Raw genomic sequence first — 20,438 nt, 5'->3', positions numbered from 1 at the left:
AATCTTTGTGAAACCTTCTCTATCTCTAGTTTTTGTGACACTCTATTCTCTTGGTTTCTCTCTAACCTCCTTTGGCTCCTAATCCTCTAGCTGACCTTCAAGTAATTTTAAATACTCTGTCCTAGGACAGAGTGCAAAATAGTGGGCGCAATCAATAATAACTCATATAGAATTTTAAATATGAATTATGTTTTCTATATCCAAATATGGGAAAAGTTACATAAAAGCCAAATTTCTAACTTCTCTTTTAAAAATGAAATATCTGGGCCCAGATTTATTTAGTAATAATTATCTGAGCTGAATGAATAGAGGCAGTTCCCTTCAGATAATGTATGTTCATTCATTCTCCCTCTCCTCCATCTCAAGTTCATACATCATATCAGTTGCCATTTATTGTCTCACAGTGGGGCTGTCTTAAGCCATTACACCACCTACCAGATTCATACAAACATCATGATCCTGCCATCTAGCTTTTTTTTTTAGCCTCTTCATATGCCTTCCCATAGCTTTAAATACTATTGATAAATTTATTATTCTTAAATTTATGAATCTAGCCAGAATCTGCTTTGACAAATACCCGACTATGTGACATCACCACTTGGATGTCTCACATACAATTAAAATTAAAACTGTTCTTTTGATCCCCCTACCACCTCTCCTTTCCTCTGGGAAATTCACTCTCAAGTAAATGGGAGGAGTCATTTTTAACAGCTCTCTCTATACTTTGCCTCTCCCCCGACTCCCTTACCTAATTCACCAAGAATCCAGTTGATTTTCCTTTTGAAACATACCTTGATTGGTCTTCATCTCCCCATTTTCACTGAAATAGCCCCCTAATTTGTCCCAACTTCTATTCTTGCCCTAGCCCCTACCACACCTTCCTCATCTAGTGCTCTGAGTACAGTGATCTTTCTAAAATATAAATCCATTCGTGTCAATCTTTTCATTTAAAATGCAAAATAAACTCTAACTTTGGATACAAGGGTCTACTCTACCTGGTTCTTGATTGTCCAACCTCTTCTCAATGTCCCTATCCCATTCACTGACTACTACCCAGCTATGCATTTTTTTCTGTTACTACACATGCCATGGCCCATACAACCTGTTTGCCTATTGTCTTTTTTCTTCCTCACCCAGCTAACCCACCCCTACTCAGCTCATTCCTCATATGCCAGATCAAATGCCACTTCCTCAGAAAGGTTTTCCTGATGTTCCCAATCAAAGGTCAGACTCTCTGGTAATCTTACATCTTTTTTTAAAACAACATTCATCATAGTTTATAATTATATAAGGATGCTGACAAAGTGTCCTCCCAGACCCTCAAAACACCCACATACCTTACAATATAAGCTCATTAAAAGCAGAGTCTACCTGTTGTTTATACCAAGCACTTGGCTTTGTGACCAGTATGCAGTAGTTGCTCAAGAAGTATACATATCTCCAATGTATGAAAGCTTAACTGATTCTAACTGAAATTTCTGTGGTAGTACAAGAGATCATTATTTCTGTGGTATGTAAGTGGCTATTGGATTTAGGAAGTTCTGTTACGTTTATGATACAGTTAGATAGAATGACTTGAAATTTCCAGTGTTTTAGGCCTACAGAAACAATAATATCCTGTGGTTCACCTTTTTCTTCCTTTTTCATTTTTTCAGAGCAAAGAATATGTGCTAAAGCACTGACTTTTCCAGATTATTTTTAATTTTTCAAAATCCTGAGCAATTAGAATTGAAGGGCTACAAATGCTGGATTAGTATCAGATTTGAGTCTCTATGTTCACTTGAATTCAGTATCTGCAAAATGACATTCTTTTAAAATGTTTATTATTAACCTATGCTCCAGCAATGAAAACTAATGAAGGTAATTAATTACCCTAAATTTTTAAACTTTCCCTCTTTGGGGAAAAACATAAGGTATATATAGTTAACCTCAACATACTTTTAGGCTCTGTAAAAGTTTGCTGTTAATTAAGACCTTTAATTAGCAATATGGGATATATAAAATAAGTCAATACATTATTTCCACCCTTAGGGAGCTACTCATCTGGCTATCGATATGAAATTAAAATACAAAGAACTGTTACTATAAAAACACTTAGTAGGAAGTATTAAACCTGTTTCCTATAGTAAGTACATGGAACAGTTAAGAGAATAAAGAAAAAACAGAATAAGGTAAAGGAAATGATACTTTAGTTTGGCCATGCAAGATGGGTAAGATGTGAAAAAATGGAAGCAATAATAAGATTCTGGAGAGAAGGAAAAGTACAAGCAAAGGTAGAAATAAGGAAATATTTGGAGAATAAAGATAAATAAACCAATATGCCATGGATAGAAGATACATATTAAATGCTAGTTGGATAAGTAAGATAAATCCAAGACAAGATTAAAGTCTTGGACTGACATCTTTATAGCATTCTACAGGTTATAAAGCATTTCCACACATTTTCCTCTACTTGGTCTTCATCAAAACCTCGAAATTTAGGCAGGTCACATTTTACTCACACTAAGGCTTTGAGACATTATAAGACTGGCTCAATGTAAATACAGTTTAATCTGGCATTCAAGGCCCTTCACATTGTGGACACTCAGTCTTATTTCCATTTCCCTCAATCAAGATTGGATTCCTGTCTTACCTGCATTCTCTTCTTATGCTATTCTCTCTTATCTAACATGGTTTCCTTTCTGCCCAGTCTCTTTTCCTCCAAGGCTAAGTGCAAATGTTTACTCCCTATGAAGCACCCTCATTTCCAGTAAGTCAACAGTTATTTATTTACTCAAGTCAGGTACTATGCTAAGTGCTGGGGATACATGAGATGAATGAGTCAAGCATGAGTTTTAGAGTCTAATGTGAAACCACGCAATAACTGACATCCCTAAATGTGACACGTGTCTTATCTGAAGTCCCTATTTCTTCATCCTTCTTTCTTGGGATTCTATAATCTTATCATTTTAGAGATGAAGAAATGTCATTACAAAAGTAAAGTAATTTACTGAAGGTCATACTGTTTTAGTAGTAAAGTTAGCCACTCATTCAGGTCTATCTTGGTAAACTACAATTACCACGCTGCAATTTGCAACTCAGATTAAAATAGATGAAATAACAGAAAATAAGCCTTAAAGATCAGCTACTTAATGTTTATCAATGCAGAATGTACCTTTTGGTAGTTACGAAGAAAACTATTTTACAAGTAAATGAAAAAATTGCTAAGGAAAGTTTAAACTGCCTTCTTTGAGGGTCTTTAAAATTAGGCTAAATTTTCTTCTATCTGAAATAATTTAATCCTGTCTAAAGACTTAGTAGAAAAGTTGTAATGACTTTAGAAGGTTCTTTCAGTCCTAATATCTAAGCATGAGCAGTGTAGAGAAGTTTAAACCAATTTGAGTTTCTGCATTAGTATGTGAAATTTAAGAAACTAAGTTGAAAAGGGCTCAGTTTAGTAAAGCAACGTATTTAATTTTTATTTCATCCTGTTTCCAAAACATCCCTATTCCTACAAACTGATGCATATACTATTTAGCAGAAATTTCCGGCAGTTGTAATTCCACTAATTCACTTTTCAATGTTGTTTTCTTTAAAATAAAGGATGTAAAGGATGCTGGATACTAAACAATATTTTAAAAGGAAATTTTCAAGATGTATTTTTGAAATTCATTAACTCCTTTTGGCTGATTAAACATCCTTTCTAAGAGACAGGAACTGCAAAAAGAACTTTTACTTTTGTCCTTGGCCTCTAAGTTCCTGTTTTGTTATAAGATTGATGAGAATCACTGACAACTGCAAATTTTGGCCACTTAAGAATTAGCATGAATTTTCATTTAATTTTTAAATCACTTGCTACACTGAAGCATGACTGGTTAGACAACAGCAACCATAGGCTGGAGGAGGGATTTTCAAACTTAGGACCTGTAAGACTCACAAGAGTGTAATAATAAATTCCTGGCTAGAGCTAAGAAAAATTTGATATAAATTATCCTCCATTAGCATACGAAAAAGTCACCTTGAAAGACAAAGTTTTACACCAGCTGTCTCTAATTCTTCCTCTTTGATTTTACATTGAACCCATCCTAGGCAAGTTTTTAATCTCCACCACTCACTGCAACAGCTTTTGTCAAGGTTACAGATTACTTCTATATTGCTATTAGGTTGGTGTGAAAGTAATTGTGATTTTTGCCACCTAAATTCAAGGCTTACATGCCATCTTCCTTGACGCCTATCAGCATGAACAGGTGATTATTTCCCACCCCATTCCTTGATGCCCCCCTTTACACTTGCTTTCCTGGTTATCAAGACCTCCGGGTTTTCCTTCTCCCTTGCTGCGTGCTCCTTCAGTCCTTTTATACTTGTCCTTTTTCATGTCCCAGTGTCAGGAGTACCTCAGGCTTCAGCTCTTGGATTCCTTGTCTCTTCTTTCTACACTTGATGATCTCACGCAGTCTAATGGCTTTAAATATACCACCCTTAAATACCATGAGGTGTATTTGCTGCCAACTTCCAAATTTATATCTTCTGTTCAGACTTCTCTGAACCTTAGGATTTTGTATAAGTATACATCCAATTCCATATTTGTCCTGTATGTTTGATAAGCTCCTCCAAGTTCAAAACCAACTCCTGATTTTCCCCCACCAACTCTATAAATGGCCACAATGGTTAAAAATCTTATAGTTGTCAGGTCCAACCCTTGGAGTCATTTTTGAGTTCTCTGTATCTTTTACACTCTGCCAATGAAACTGTTAAATTTTGTCAGCTCTACATTCAAAATATATCCAGAATCCAACCACTACTCAGCATGTCCTCTTTGGCAAACTCTGGTCCTAGCAAGCATTATCTTTTACCTTGATTATTTAATAACATACTAATGAGTTTGCCTTTTCCACTCTTGTCCATTACAGAAGGGAACAATACTTTAAAAATACAAGTCAAATTTTATAAATTCTCTGTTTGAATCCTCCCCCCACCACCCTCATTCTCATCTCCTATCCTATCACTCCTTCTCATTCTGGATTCTGCCACATTGTTCTCCTTGTTATTTCTTGAACAAGAATAGGTAGCTTGTACTGTAGTCTCAAAAATGTAGCACTCTCTCTTGCCTCTTCCTGGAACACCCTCCAAATTACATGCAAAAATGCAATACACATTAGCATGAGAATCCACAGCTTTCATAAGATTTTCAAAGTAGACAGTGATAAAAATGGGATTAATAATCTCTAACTTTGTGGCAACATCACAAATACATTTATACTCTTAGTCCCTCAACCTCCCAAGTTATTATATAAACAAGACTTCCACATAACTCCCAGAACACTGAGACATGGTATAATGAGAAATGCTTGAAAAACATATTAAACAAATTTATTATCAAAATTACTCAGACACTGAAATATTTATAGTCACAGATTACATGTATTTCCTGATATTCATTCAACATTTTAATCCTTTTATATTTTTCAAAGCAACTATAATTTCAGCAAACAAGTTTTTAAAAGGGAGAGTAAAACTATACCCCCCAAATCATAACTATAACTTAATACACAAAGACTTAAATATAACTCCTCTATTTTTAAAATATCATAACATTGGAATATATGTTCCAAGTAAACAAGATTTCCAAACAAGGTATGGTCGGTAACTGTTTAATACTTAATCTACGGGGGTAAGAAAAGAAACCAATGTTAATTATTTTTTGAAAAAAAATATAGTTTTCATCAAATTTACAGAAAGTTTTAAAAATAGCACAACATACTCTCACATATCTTCTACTCAGATTCTCCAACTATTTAATTTTTATCAATTTATTTCTACATATAAATGTATAAAAAGTATATATATATATATATATATATATATATATATATATATATATATAAAATATAAAAAGCGTGTGTGTCAGGCCTGGCACGGTGGTTTATGCCTGTAATCCCAGCACTTCAGGAGGCCGAGGAAGGCGGATCACGAGGTCAGGAGATTGAGACCATCCTGGCTAACACAGTGAAACCCCATCTCTACTAAAAATACAAAAAATTAGCTGGGCATGGTAGCAGCCACCTGTAGTCCCAGCTACTCAGGAGGCTGAGGCAGGAGAATGGCGTGAACCCGGGAAGCAGAGCTTGCAGAGAGGTGAGATCGCGCCACTGCACTCCACCCTGGGCAACAGAGCGAGACTCCGTATCAAAAAAAAAAAAAGTGTGTCTGTGTGTGTGTGTATATATATATTTATATATATATATTTTTTCTGTACCATTTAAGAGTAAATTGAAGACACAGTGTCCCCTTACCCTTTCATTGCACTTTCCAAAATCTAGGACAATCTCAAAAATCGGAAAATTTAATACTTACATAGTCTGATCCACAGTCCCAATAAATTTTGTCAATTGTCCCAATCACGTCCTTTGTAGTTATTTTCCCCCCAGGCCCAGATCTAATCTAAGGAGCATGATTAGTGTTTCTTGACCTTGACTTTTTAAAAAATACCAACCAAGCTGTAAAATGTCTATTGATTTGTCTGATGTCTCCTCATGATTACGTTCGGGTTATACGTTTTTGGAAGCATTATCACTGAAGCGATGTTTGTCTTTTTCAGATCATCTTATTAGGATGCACATGATGTGAGTTGTCCCAATATTAGTGGTGTTAGGTTTAATGACTTGACCTAAAGAGGTGTGTGACAAGTTTTCTCATTATTGAATTACTATTTTCCTCTGATATCAATAAGCAATTTGGTAAGATATTCAGAGACATGTAAATATACTTCTTTTTATCAAACTTTCCACCTACTACTTTTAAAGCCCACTAATAATTTAATTTTATCACTATTTGTATATTTATAGTTAGAATATTATGACAAAGAGCCTTTTCTGCTCTTCTATTATTTATTCATTTATTTATTTCTTCATATGTATCAGTCTGGACCTATACAGATTCTTAATTTATTCAATGAGTTATCATCCATTACTATCATTCTTATTTTTATGCTCCAACTGTCCCTGGCTTGGACAATGGGAACCCTTTCAAGTCGGCTTCTGGGTCCTATGATTATGATAACACTTTCCTCCTTTCTGTCACAAGAAGGTCTGGCCTTATCTGTAGCCTTCCTGGACTTAGCCCTAGATTAAGCACTTTTTACGAAAGTCCTGGTTCCTTATGCAGAATAAAATTAGAATAGAAAATCAGGCACTAGGGATGCTCACTGTGTGCTCACTGCTACTGCTGCATCATTGCTCCTAGGAGAGTATACAGATACACAAACTATAGTATACATATTATACCTATATAAATAGATCTATTCATCTAGTGTAATATATTTAAAAGCATGAATTAAGAAGATTACAACAATTCCAACCTAACAGCACAACACATCAAGTCTTCTCTCATTCCACATTGTAACTAAATTCCCCAAAAGTGAGAAAACTGTCTCCCTCAATATATTTAATCATTTGGCCACTCTTAGAATATAGAATAAGCAGGTTTAGAACTGTCAACCCATACTAAGATAAACCAAACCTATCAATAAAATAGTTCAATATTTAACTTCTGCAGTAAAACGAACATACTTTGAGATGCATACATCTTCAGTGCACAATTTAATATTTTGACAAACAGATTAATATACCTGGGTAAACCATACTTCTATTTATATCCCTTCCCAGATCAACTTCCTTTGGTGTGCGCGCATGTACACACATATGTATATGAAGGGAATCATATAGTTTGTATACTTCCGGCTCTTTTTTTGCTCAGCATAATGTCTACTAGATTCATCCATGTTGTAGGTTATATCAGCAGTCAGTTCCTTTTTGTATCTAATACTCCAATGTGTTTACCAGTGCCCCTGTTGGTGGACATCAGGGTTGTTTCTAGCTTTGGGCTATTATGAATAAACTTCCCATAAGCACTCCTCAACAAGTCTTTTTCAGGACATATGTTTTTATTTTTCTTGGATAAAAACCAGAATAGGAATTGCTGGGTAAAAGGGAGTATGTTTAGCATTAAAAAAAAAATGGCCAACTCTTTTCCTAAAGTGGATATAACATCTAACATCTCCATCAAGCAATGTATGAAAGCGCTTGGTTTTTCACATTCTAGACAACAATTTATGTGGCCACTCGTTATTCGTGTTATTTTATTGATTTAAAAAAACTATTCTATCGATGACTAATGGGGGTGTTAAAATTTCCAATTATGATTATGAGTTTTTCCTTATTTTTCTTTTCTTTTTGTTGATTTTTGTTTCATATAGTTTGAAAGTTTTATTATTAGGTGCACAGACATTTGTAACTGTATTGTCTTCTTGATGAATTGACCCATTATTATAAAATGGCCCCTTTTATTTCTAGTAACACATCTACTCAAAGTCTATTTTATCTATGGCCACTTGAGATTCTATTTACTTAGTATCTGCATTAAGCATCTTTTTCCATATTTTCATTTTCAAAATATTTATATTTGTATTTGAACAGTATCTCTTAGAAACAGTATACGGTTAAGGCTTCCTTTTAAAAAAAATCTAGTCCGAAAACCTCTACTATAAAATTTGGGTGTTAGTCCATTTACAATTATGGTATGTAACAACATAGCTGTATTTAGGTCTAAAATTTGCTATGTGTTTTGCATTGGTCCCACCTGTTTATGTTTCCTTCTCTTCCCCTTCTCTGCCTTCTTTAGGGTTTGCCAAATATATATATGTATAGTTAAAATAATTTTTACAAATATAGTCATGTATCTTTTAAAGAAATGAAAAATATATAGTCTTTTACATTTACCTACATTACTGTGTCCAGTGTTGTTCATTCCTTCCTGTAAATCAAATTCCTACTTGGTATCCTTTTCCTTCTGCCTGAAAAACTTCCTTCATTTTAGCTGTTCTTTAGTTCTTTGGATCTTTAGTGCAGACCTGCTAGCAATGAATTAACTTGCCTAAAAATGTTTTTTTAAAACCTTCATTTTTTGAAGCACAGCTTTGCTGTATATAGAATTCTGAGTTGACAGGGTTTTTGTTCATTTATTTTTTTTCTTTCAGCCCTTTAAATATGTCATTTTATTATCCTCTAGCCTCCAATTTTTTAAAAAATGAGAAGTCAGCTATCCCTCACAACACTGTTACCCTGTGTGTAACACATTCTCTCAAGGCTGCTTTTTCAAGATTTTCTCTTCCATCACTAGACTTCAGTGGTTTGACTACAATGTTTCTAGGTGTGATTTCCTTTATATTAACCTAATTGTCCACTGTGCTTCTTGAATCTGTAGCTGCTTTTTTACTCAATTTGGAAAATCTGTGGTCATTATTTCTTCAGATATCTTTTTGTACTCGTTTTCTTTGTACTCCTTTTGGAACTCCAAATGTACACGTTAGACTCCCAAATACAGTAGCAATAATACATAATGCCTATGAATAAGCTCATCTAAATACAAAGTAAATATATAAGCCACATCAGTTTAGGATAGTTTCCATGAAAAATTTTATGTATTTGCTGACAACCTCTCTAAATACAGCCCAGTAAAATATTATTAAAACATGGTTTAAACATTATTATATGATAGAGCTATATGCTTCAGACTCAGGTTACAGGCTAAAACTAGCAACGAATACACATTTAGTACTTAGAATGGACTACACGAACTGATTTTTTTGTGTGTAAAAAAATTACCTTCCAACAGAAAAAGCACATTTAGCATATTTTTTTTAATGTAACCCTACTCTCTGATCTCCTTTCTGAAAACTCAAGTTTTTATCTTTTACCCTAGTTCATAAAGACTTCCTAATCGGCCTTCTCAAGCTATACTCCTTACTACTGCTAGAATCTGCAAGAGCTAATTTTTTTAAAGCACTTACATGCTAGGCACTTTGCTAAAGGCTTTACATGTATTTCCTCACTTGATCTCCATGACAACTTGACAAAACAGGTATTACAATTTTCATCATCTTACGTATGTTGAAACAGGCTTACATAAGTTAACTTACCCAAAGTCATGCAGTTATGGAGTGACAGAATTTGGAGGCCCAATGCCTGCACTCTTAATTACTTTATACTAAGATTGTATGAAAAAATATTTCATTCATTTACAACTCATCAATTAGGTGTAAGACATTGTTCTTGGCAATTATCATACAAGTGAGTACAAGACACATGGAATTTCTACTGTAATTAGACATAACTCTACTCTCATATTTATCTATTATGATAATTGCTAAGAATGAGACTTTCAGGATACAGTAAGAACATGAAAACCTAAAGTATGGTGTATGTAAGGAATAAATGCTTTTGTAGTTAGAAAATATCTCTGCTTTACCATGGTTTTCTAGGCTAATAATAAGATGTTGCTCACTTTGAAACGTTCCAGTACACACGGATACCCTTAAACAGACTACCTTCTCACAGCCAGCTATTCATGTGCCTTATTGCCTCAGTAAATGTGCAGCCCTGTTTTTCAAGCCAGGAGGACCATAACAGGATCCAAAAAAGATCTAGATCTGTGCCAATCAAAATGTGGTCCCAGAAACACTGCTGGTCTGCAAAACTGCTTACGAGTTTGTGACAACGTAATACTGAAACTGGATTTAGAAATATTTGAAAGACACATAGCAAATTATGCTGTATATCTATCTGTATGCCTTTTTAAATTTTCTCTTTTGTAATTCATTTATTACTTGCATTTGTATTTTACAAAATCATCTGCAAAGAATTGAAAATTTAAAAAAAGAAAAAAAGGCTGAACCTTTATCACAGAGAGTTTGAGAAATATTGTCCTGGGCTATGTATCTGGGGCCAAGCACTTTATATTTTTCTGACCCTCAGTTTTCTCACTATAATTCAGAGTTGTGAAAGATGAAACAAGGTGTCTAAGCATAGTGCCAGGCTAATGTTAGGTACTGCCAATGCATACCTTCCCTACATTTCATTAATACATCATGTATCATCAGAGTTATTCTGTTTCTCTTTCCAGGTTAGAACATAAGCTCAATGAGGGCAGAAAACATATTCATCTCATTCCCTCAAATAGCAAAAACTCCATATATAAGAATAGCATTATCTTTCACCTATAATTTTCATGTTCTACCTAACTTGGCAGTATTAATCTTAACCAAAGATTATGGATGAAAAATAGTAAAATGTTATCTGTTCCTCAAACACTGCTAGTAGTGAAATGAATCTAAAATACAATGAAAGGAAGCCTATCAATAATATTGGCCACAAACAGATTATACAAGATGCTATAGCAGAAAAAGAAAATATTTATGTTGACTCTATAACTAAAACTGGGCACTGATTCCAAGAGAACTACAGTTTATGTAACAACAGAGCTAGAAGCTTACATAACAGCAAATTTAATTAAAATGTTGTGATGGAATAATAAGGCACAGTTAAAAGAGCTAAATACATATACCTAAAATAGAGATAAGATAACTGAGAAATAGAATAGTGGCAGACAAAATATTAAAAAATAAAAAAACAAAAATGTTGAAGGACTAAAGAAAATAGACTTTAGTTTTATACAAGTGAGTAATGACATGAAATTAAAAGGAAAAAAAAATCAAGAAATGACCAAGAAAATTATCATTGAGTAAATGAGATCTATTACATTTTAGAAAAGTTATGAAATAAAATAAGTTATATATAAACAAGTGTAAGGCATTTTTCCATCTACAGGTTAAAAAATGAAACACTATAGCAACTTTTCAAGCAGAAACTAATCAAGAAGACAAAGCCCCCTCTTCAAGTACTTGCAATATAATTTATTCAAAAATACAATACACAAAAATGAAGTCAATACATTCATAGTGTAATATTCATAAAGTTAGAACTCTAAATACAGGTGGGGGAGAGCTGAGAGAATGGAGAAATTCATGTAAGGACTAGAATAATATAGGTGAGACCTGAAGAGAAGATAAAACTTAGGCAAAGCCGGCTAAAAACACATTTCCAAAGGTGAAAAATGAGAAGACAGTGAGCAGCCTGGTCTACAAAGTAGGACTGGCAAATAGGGCAGCAAGCAGAGTATGGAGCATGACAGAAAACCTGAAAATCTGACAGAGGAGCTTGGACTTGCAGTGTTAGGAAATAAGAAGTTCCTGTAGGTTCTTCAATGACAGAAGAACGAACTGCAGGGAAAAAAAGCTCAAAATAAGATGAATTAGTTATGTAAATTGCATAATTCATCTTGTGAACCAGTGGCCTTTTTGAAAAGGGATGGAATTTTAAGTAAAAATAACTTAATTAGAATATCCCAAATCATCATGTACAGATATCACACAGAAGGCTTCGGTTATTCAGGTTGTTTACATCTTGTATTAGTCTGTTTTCACTGCTATAAAGGAATACCTGATGTTGGCTAATTTATACAGAAAAGAGCCTTCACATTCCGCAGGCTGCACAAGCATGGGCCCAGCATCTGCTTGGCTTCTGGTGAGGCCCAGGATGCTCTTACTCATGATGGAAGGCAAAAGGAAGCCAGCGTGTCGCAAGGCAGGAGAGGCAGCAAGAGAGACGCCAGGCTCTTTTAAACCACCACTTCTCACGTGAAATAACAGGGCAAAAACTCACTTATTACCATGGGGAGGGCACCAAGCCATTCATAAAAGATCCATCCCCATGACCACTCCTCCCACCAGGCCTCACCTCCAACACTGAGGATCACATTTTAACATGAGTTTTGGCAGGGACAAACATCCAAACTATACAATTCCACCTCTGCTCCCGCCCCCTCAAATCTCATGTCCTTTTCACATTGCAAAATATAATTATCCCTTCCCAATAGTCTCCTAAAGATTTAACTCATTGCAGCATCAACTCAAAAGTCCAAAATCTTATCTAAGAATCAAGGCACATTCCTTCCACCTGTGAGCCTGTAAGATTAAAAGCAAGTTATTTATTTCTAAGAAAGAATGGTGGTACAGGCATTGGGTAAGCATCCCCATTCTAAAAGGGAGAAACTGCCCAAAAACAGGCACGATAGGCCCCACACAAGTCCAAAAACCAACATGGTAGACATTAAACTTCAGAGTTTGAAAATAATCCTTGACTCCATGACCAGCATCCAGGGAACACTGGTACAAGTGGTGGCCTTGGGCAGCTCTGCCCCTATGGCTTTGCAGGGTACAGCCCCTGTGGCTGCTCCCACAGGTTGGAGTTGAAAGCTGCACCTTTTCCAGGCTCAGGGTGCAAGCTGCCAGTGGCTCTACCATTCAGGTAGGTCTGGGTGGTGGCAGGCCCGCTCCTACAGCTCCACTAAGCAGTGATCCAGGTGGGACTGTGTGTGGGATCCCATTCCAGACCCCTCCAACTATCTGGAATCCTTTATCCACCAACAAAGACGCTACTTTATTCTAGCACCAGTGCAAGGCAAAGGGGCTTAGGGAGCAGGTTGGGTAGTGAGATAGGGGGTAAAAAAAATCCCTTTACCCTTACTCTTTAGTAACCCTAATATCTAAACAAATCCCATCCCATCACCCCAATCTCACATGAAGCCTTCTCACTGGCCTCATTTACAGTTTTGCCCTAGTTACTATGTTCAAAAAATTAAGGAAGATGGTTCTTCATTAATGGTAGTTAAAAGTAAACCTAGATTATTCTCCTGAAATACAGATAAATTAATGTAGCTTATGTATGTGGAAGTGTTACATATTCCTTAAGTGAAGAGAACCTATTACTCACTTAAGAGTTCTGGAAATTTTGTTCTTTTTCCTATGACTATTACTTTACCTGTTGGCTGGATTCACCATTGTTAGCAGTTATAACTTCAAAGGATTATGTGCTTGCTTCTAGAATACATAGGGGAAGGTAGCTTCCCCAAATAAGAACTAGGAGAGGGCGGATCACGAGGTCAGGAGATCAAGACCATCCTGGCCAACACAGTGAAACTCTGTCTCTACTAAAATACAAAAAATTAGCCAGGCATGGTGGCGCACGCCTGTAGGCCCAGAGCACAATAAACCATGTGGCATTCTGATCTGTTACTTTGCCTTATCATGATCCTCTCTTCTGGTATCTTGAATTTCCATTCACATCTACGAATGTGTTTATTAACTTCTTCCTCTTACACTGCAAAAATAAGTGTTTACCAAGGGTATTTATTTAGTCATCTTCTCTCTCATTCAAAACAATCCACTTACCTGAAGGGTTTGTCTAATCTTATAACTTGAATTGTCCTCTCTACTTTGCTGTCTTTTGCTTATTTATTTCCAAGAGGCTTCTGGTAATTCCTTTTTGGCTGTCATACTTGCACCTCAAATTTTAAAGTCTAAGTTTCAATATATTATTGTTTCTCAAACCAAAAACAACTCATCATGTACAGTTTTCCACCTCTCAACTAAGGCCCACAGTTAATCATCAACCAGTTTTCTTTTCTTTTTTTTTTTTTTTGTCAAATGGTTTTGTAGTTCTCCCTCACTTCAGTTCATTGTACAGGCTCCTATTATACAAAGCACCCCAAGGCATAGTTCTTTACTCAAAAATACAAACTGAAGATTGTAGGTCTTCCATCATCTGTCTGACCTGGCTTATGACTTACTCTTCTAATCTGAATTCTCACTATTCTTCTTCACCTACCTGGTACTCTCCAAAGTTCTACTGAACCACTCAAAGCTTTCCATCATGTCATGTTTATATTACCTCTGTATCCCCAAGTATTTAGCATAGTGCCTCACACTAGTAAAACAGAGAAGAAAAGAAAATTTGGATCATTAATAACAGGAGATGAGGTAAAAGGGAGTTAAAAAGGTGGATCCATAAGGCCATCAGAATATAAAAAGGTAATACCCATTGAGTAATAGTTCAGGTTTTCACACTCCGGGTATCAGTTCTCCTTTATATGACTCTGTATAAGAGTATAAAATATCTGAGAGCAGTGGCTCTAAATGGGCATTGCCCCATACCCTAGGGTAGGGCTGTTTTGAAATATCTCCGGTGGCTTCTGGTTAGCTCAATTACTGGGAAATGCTACTGGCAGTGTGCGGGCAAGGGCCAAAATTGCTCCATGTTTTGAAATTAAAGGGACAGTCACATTACAAAAAAAATGTCCTGGCTGGACTTGGTAGCTCATGCCTGTAATCCCAGCACTTTGGGAGGCCGAGGCAGGTGGATCACGAGGTCAGGAGATTGAGATCATCCTGGCCAACACAGTGAAACCCCATCTCTGCTAAAATACAAAAAATTAGCCAGGTGTGGTGGTGCACACCTGTAGGCCCAGCTACTTGGGAGGCTGAGGCAGGGGAATCGCTTGAACCCAGGAGGTAGAGGTTGCAGTGAGCCAAGATTGTGCCACTGCACTCCAGCCTGGTGACAGAGCGAGAGACTCAGTCTCACAAAAAAAAAAAAGTCCTTCATTTGTCACAACTTTGAAATGTCCTGTACAACTTTCATGCTGGCAAAACCCCTGCTTATACTCATCAAGCTTAGAGAGTAATTTCATTTTGAATATAAACAAAAAATAACTTTTTGCAGTTTTGCTATACAATCTTTTACAAAAATGCCTTATACAGTGATTGTACTCTGTTTTGTTTGGGACTTTACTAAGAGCTACTCATCATTTTGAAAAAAAAGTTTAATCACAAAAAAAACATTGCCCATAGTGTTCAAATCACTCATATAACACATATGTATCAATCTCATTTATAACTCTTCCTTTTTCTAGATTAATATATTCCCTCTCAGAAAATAAATTCTCCACATGAATGGTAAAGCCTGTTATGGTGAAAATGATACTGAACTTAAAGTAGTAAATTTGTCATTTAGCCCCATTTGCCCATGTATACAAAGGTTATGTGCTTTGCTTACCTTATGGTAAATCATTATGGGAATCAAATAGATAGAATGAACATGAAGTATGTTATAAAATATTAAGTCTTATATGCATTTTACAAGGGAAACAAACCATTAACAATAATGCTGACTAGAAATTAAACAGAAAAAAAGTCATAAAAAGATTCTACCTCCAGTCCCAGTGTGTTGGCTCATGCCTGTAATCCCAGCACTTTGGGAGGCCAAGGTGGGCGGATTACCTGAGGTCAGGAGTTCAAAACCAGCCTGACCAACATGGTGAAACCCCGTCTCTAGTAAAAATACAAAAATTAGCTGGGTGTCGTGGCATCCGCCTGTAATCCCAGCTACTAGGGAGACTGAGGCAGGAGAATCGCTTGAACCTGGGAGGCGGAGGTTGCAGTGAACCAAGACTGCGCCATTGCACTCCAGCCTGGGCAACAAGAGCAAAATTCCATCTCAAAAAAAAAAAATGATTCTACCTCAAGTATGTTCAACAAATTACAGTGTAAAAACTTAACAACATACAGGATTAGTAATATGTTAATACTTAGTAAGATCAAACTCTAAACCTGTGCTGTCCAATACAGCAGTCACACATATGCTGAAGTGTAAAATACATGCTGGATTTAAAGAACTTATTACAGGCCAGGTGCAATGGGATTCACACCTGTAATTCCAGCACTTTGGGAGGCTGAGGCAGGCAAGATTGCTTGAGCTCAAGAGTTCGACACCAGCTTGGTAAAACCATGTCTCTACAAAAAAATACAAAATTAGCCAGCTATGGTGCCTTGTGCCTGTAGTCCCAGATACTCAGGAGGCTGAGGCAGGAGAATTGCTTGAGCCCGGGCAGGCTGAGGCTGCAGTGAGCTGAGATCACACCACTGCACTCCAGCCTGGGCAACAGAGCAATATCCTGTCTCAAAAAACAAATACAAAAATAAAAATAAAGAACTTGGTACAAAATTAAAATATATTATTGGAAATAATTTACTTTTTAAAAATGGCTAATAAAAAATGCAAAATTACATTTTTTGCTTGCATTAATTTCTGACAGACATTCTGCTGTAAATAAACAATGCAATAACAATATTGATAAACAGCAACATTACTGATCTTCAGCTAACAAGACAATAAAGAATGTACACTCACTTCATCAGTGAGTTCTCCAAATACTGTTATGACATCTATCAAAAGACTTGCAGTATAGAAGGACTTGATCATGTTTCTGGAAGAGAAAAGAGAGCCGGTCTAGTTTAAATATGAAACACATTAAAATGTAGTTTTGTCATTTAGCTATAAGAAAAAAAATTCCTATCTTTATAAAAGCACTCTGAAATTCATGTTTTAAATAAAATCAGATTTCAAGAAAATAACAAAAATGGTTTTCTAATCTGTTACTATGAGAAAGTAACAAGACTCACATTACAAGTAAATGCGCTACGGCAAGATTTTTTGTATGTTTTTGACTTTAGAAAAATGTAATTATAGTATTATCTGACTCCATATCAAACCATAATGTATTTCTTTAAATGTAAATATTATGCTGATAAATCATTTGAATTGACTGGGGTGGGTACCTTCAAAATCAAAATCATCAGGCGGGGCTGTGATTTTGGCTAAAATCAACTCAGATTTTACTAAATGTTAAAAAATAGCTAAGTAGAGCATATTTACTAAGTAAATAAATCTGCCCTGGGTATTTCTTCTTTCAGCCATTTTCTTATAAGAGAAAGGCCCGAATTTGTAACCTAAAATCACCGTGAGGTTTGATAATTTTTTCTAAAAAAACCTAAATCAATCAGCAGGTTAGAAAGTGTTCCAGAGAAACTAGTTAATTTTGGTTAAACAGTTACAAAATTAATAAAATAATTTTTATTTTTCTCTTACTTGTGAAATCGTCCAGCACGATCTTCATTGTCTGCATACAAAAACATTTTCAAAGCATAATTCTCCAAATGGGCACAACCCACTATTTCTTGAGTAATAGCTTCATTATCACCCAACTGCTTCTTTAGCTAAAATAAAATCAGATACATAGCTTATGATTTTGGACTCTTAGAAGTGTTGACTTAATTACAAACAATTCTAATAATCATTTTAAGTAAATTATTTTACATTCATTTCAATAAAAGATGTCATCAATGAAATCTTGCAAAAAGAGCTGCTATGCCTCAGCCCAATGCATTTAAAACAAAATCCAATGCTTACAACTTTGAAGAAACACACTTATGATAAACTGAAAATATAATTTAGCTCTAACAATCAAAATAACCAAGCATAAAAAGATAATATATCCAATTATCCATGTGAAGGAAGCATGAAATATTTCAAAATCGTGTTTTATTACCCAAACTATAAGTTACCCTAAAAATAGAATTAGAAAATAATTTCTAGGCATATATAACTTAAAATTTTAATTTATTCCCATTTCAATTTCTGTCAAATCTAAAAAAAATAAGACTAGAAGGTTCATCATGTCGTAAAATAATATCTCTCGGCCGGGCACAGTGGCTCACACTCGTAATTCCAGTACTTTGAGAGGCTGAGGCGGGTGGATCACGAGGTCAGGAGATCGAGACCATCCTGGCTAACACGGTGAAACCTCGTCTCTACTAAAAATACAAAAAGAAATTAGCTGGGCATGGTGGCGGGCAGCTGTAGTCCCAGCTACTCGGGAGGCTGAGGCAGGAGAATGGCATGAACCTGGGAGGAGGAGCTTGCAGGGGGCTGAGATCGCGCCACTGCACTCCAGCCTGGGCGAATGAGCGAGACTCTGTCTCAAAATAATAATAATAATAATAATAATAATGATATCTCTCAGAGCACATAGTGTGAAAAACAAAAAAGATCTAATTCAAAGTAAGGTATAAGATGACAAACTCAGAATCAAATTATGGAAGCTTTTAAAAATTAGACAAATATATACCTGCAATCAATGCAACTTCTATCTGTAAATTTTTAGCCCTTTTCTATAGACACAATAATTTAAAGCATTTAAAAAAAGTTCCTAATTTTTACTCAGACTACAATACAGGAATAAAATAACTCTCTGGAGTATCAGATCTGAGCATCACACTAGTTAATTAAAAACTGCTTTTTTCAAAGATGTTATAAAGTAAAAAATTAAATTAAAAGAAGCCCCAGGATTTTTCATAAAATCAGCAAAGTAAATACTTTCATAATTAAACAGAATAACTTATGGTCCAGAAGAGATTTAATGCTGAAATTTAAGGAAATTTTATCTATGTTTATCCTGAACAAGAACAGAAAAAAGAAAAAAAAAAATCCCCACAGATAACAGTAATTTGTGTATCCAAACTGCAAAATCATTTGTAAAGGCAGATTTCATTGTAGAATAATTTTAGTGAGAGTAGGCCACTTCATCTCATCTTCATCAGAAAATACCTGACAGCAAAAACATAATATACTTGAAGTTTTAAAACTGTAATACAAACACCACAGTGTGCCCTTACCATGGAATACATTTATCTTACCTGTCATTTAATGCAGATAGTGATAAATTCCTGATGAGTCCCTTTATAAATGTGATTTTACACTTCAGAAAACGTTTGAATTTTGTCTTACCCAAGAACTATTATCTGAGCTACTACTGCTATACAGTGAAGTTAATAAAGAGACATTATACTATACAAAATGCTAGAGTTGGATTTTACAAATATACTGCTATGTGTGAGAAACATTCTCCCTTCTACCCCAACCCATTCCCTAGAAAGAGAGTACTCAAATTTATCTTGTATCCATAGAAGCAGCTGTAGAAATGCAAGGCCAGATAGGCTCCAGAACAGCTGAATTTCCTCAGTGCTGCCACGAGGCTGATTTTGGGTAGTTAACAGTAGCAGACGACAGGAGTCAGTAAGCCAGACAGCCACACCAAGTGAGAGAGAACACTACTGCCCATGGCTGCTTTATACAACTAGGTAGGAAGTTCTGTCTTCGCATAAGTCTTGTTTGAATCGTAACCTCCTAACAATACATAAAAACAATGAAAACAATAAAAAGCTCTGGGCTGACTAGTGTGTTTTCATTTTGGTTTTTATTTGTCTAAATTTTCTCTAAGCAAAATAATACAACTGATAGAATAGGTTTCTAATTCTCCTGAGGCTGGATATCTAAATAAGCAAATAAAAAGTAAGTCACGACTATTAATGTAACAGTCTTGGAGGAGATGAATTAATGAGTGTACCCTGACTTTGTTAAAAGAGAAACCAGGTATGGCTGGGTCCAGGAGTTACAGGACAGAGTCCTCATTACTAAGTGTGACTACTGAGGTTGGCACTGCCTTCTTTATGCACTGACATCCAATCCAATAGGCACTTCTCCAAAAGTACCTCTACAGTGATCTGTGACTTTATATTAGGTTCAAGAAGGTGACTAATTAGTCACCTACGACATTCCTGCTAGGAGGGAAGGATGCCTAAACCATAAGAATATCTTGCCCTGGGACCCCAGAGAGGGAGGAAGAAAGGATAAGTAATTGGCATCATTTCCTTCATTGTTCCTTTCACTAAATACACAGCCCATTATTTCATTATTATAAGAAATATTAAGATTCCCAAATTAATCACCCACGTGACTGCAAGGGAAGGTTAGAAAGGGTTTTTCATGGCTGGGCATGGTGGCTCATGCCTGTAATCCCAGCACTTTGGGAGGCTGAGGTGAGTGTAT

General features: G+C 35.6%; 1 protein-coding gene across 1 annotated transcript in view; it reads right to left on the bottom strand.

The window, feature by feature from the left end:
- Positions 1-20,438, bottom strand: part of VTA1 (vesicle trafficking 1) — a 73,446-nt gene that overhangs the window by 33,344 nt on the left and 19,664 nt on the right. Inside the window, exons 3-4 of the mRNA XM_003827712.5 lie at positions 17,640-17,767; positions 16,902-16,977 (exon numbers count right to left, since the gene is read on the bottom strand). Coding sequence (XP_003827760.1) covers positions 16,902-16,977; positions 17,640-17,767 — 204 coding nt within the window. The remainder of the gene's footprint in view (positions 1-16,901; positions 16,978-17,639; positions 17,768-20,438) is intronic.

Source organism: Pan paniscus, chromosome 5, assembly GCF_029289425.2.
Source record: "Pan paniscus chromosome 5, NHGRI_mPanPan1-v2.0_pri, whole genome shotgun sequence".
Lineage (NCBI taxonomy): Eukaryota > Metazoa > Chordata > Mammalia > Primates > Hominidae > Pan > Pan paniscus.
The sequence above is the reverse complement of the archived record's forward strand: the minus strand, read 5'-3'. Positions and strand labels throughout refer to the sequence as shown.